Source organism: Penaeus monodon, chromosome 25 (genome assembly GCF_015228065.2).
Source record: "Penaeus monodon isolate SGIC_2016 chromosome 25, NSTDA_Pmon_1, whole genome shotgun sequence".
In the NCBI taxonomy this organism is placed as follows: domain Eukaryota; kingdom Metazoa; phylum Arthropoda; class Malacostraca; order Decapoda; family Penaeidae; genus Penaeus; species Penaeus monodon.
In genome coordinates this window covers 18,008,966-18,010,118 of record NC_051410.1, presented here as the reverse complement: position 1 = coordinate 18,010,118, position 1,153 = coordinate 18,008,966, and the positions used below count along the sequence as shown (strand labels likewise).

At 35.5% G+C, this 1,153-nt stretch overlaps 1 protein-coding gene across 1 annotated transcript in view; it reads right to left on the bottom strand.

Annotated features, from left to right (window-relative positions):
• Positions 1–759, bottom strand: part of LOC119589090 (ADP-ribosylation factor-like protein 1) — a 17,139-nt gene extending 16,380 nt beyond the window's left edge. Inside the window, exon 1 of the mRNA XM_037937666.1 lies at positions 670–759. Within this exon, the coding sequence (XP_037793594.1) occupies positions 670–672 (3 nt within the window). The 5' untranslated portion in view covers positions 673–759. The remainder of the gene's footprint in view (positions 1–669) is intronic.
• Positions 760–1,153: the final 394 nt, after the last annotated feature.

Below are 1,153 nucleotides of genomic sequence, written 5' to 3'. Positions count from 1 at the left end.
ACAGAGATGGAAAATAAAATTATCTGGTTGGTTAATGTCTGGTATTTCAAGTTCTTGCTGTACCATACCTTTCAGTGAGAGTACATAATGTTGATATTTGCTTGATGTGTACTCACACCATAATAAAACTTGATTATGAGTTGTCTTTATCACTTATATCTCACATTTTTTAGGGGAAGATGAAAGCATACATTCCATTACATGTTAAAGAAAATATAACCTAATTGCCATTCAATTAATAGCAAATATTTACCTTGTAATCAAGCATAAAAATTCATATTTAATTCTTCGTAAAAGTTTCCTATAAATCAAGTATTATCGGTAAACTAAGCGATCTGTCGACTGTCTTGACGATATATTCACCTTACTGTCAGTTAACCCTATTGGGTTTAGATTGCACTACCAAATGGAAGCAACATGGCTAACTGGCCCAAATGCATGAACGACACTTCATAATTCGACTTGAAATCTGACTCGGGTTGACGAACTTTAACAAATCTGCCACGACTTCAAGCAGGCGAAGGCAATCTTTCCTCTCCTTGCCCCTTAAGATTAATAATTCTACGTTGGTAATAGATCCTCTCGGCTTGGAGATTCGTTATCGATAACAATCTATACCTGACATCTTGAGAAAAGACAAACTCTCACAAGAAATCGCGAAAACCTTACCATTCCTGAATCTGTTGTTTGACAGCTGGCAAAGAAAACACGGTGTTACGTGGATGTGCTTATAGAAACAAGTGACAATCACTCGCGGCGGATGCTCACGCGATCATGTGAGATTCGAAACCTCTTTGTGTAAGATAGGACCTTATTGGATAACCTAGTTATCATCACTCATTTCATCTATATATCTGAATCATCCTGATATCACATTTTGAATGGTTTTTGCAGTTCCGTTTGTAATTTCTAAAGTTTTCTTAGATTTACTAATAATCATTTGCCAATAACTATTATTCATTACAATGTTTATGTTCTCAAAACATCGATCCAAACCGAAAAAAAGTTTAATGACTTCATGTTGAATCACATGTAATTAGGTGACATTATGTAAAGATATATGGCCATGTACTGATAATCGTAACGTTAAAATGGAGTTTATAGGGAAACACGCATTAAGCTGAATTCTCCACACAAGGCATCGCGGTACCGT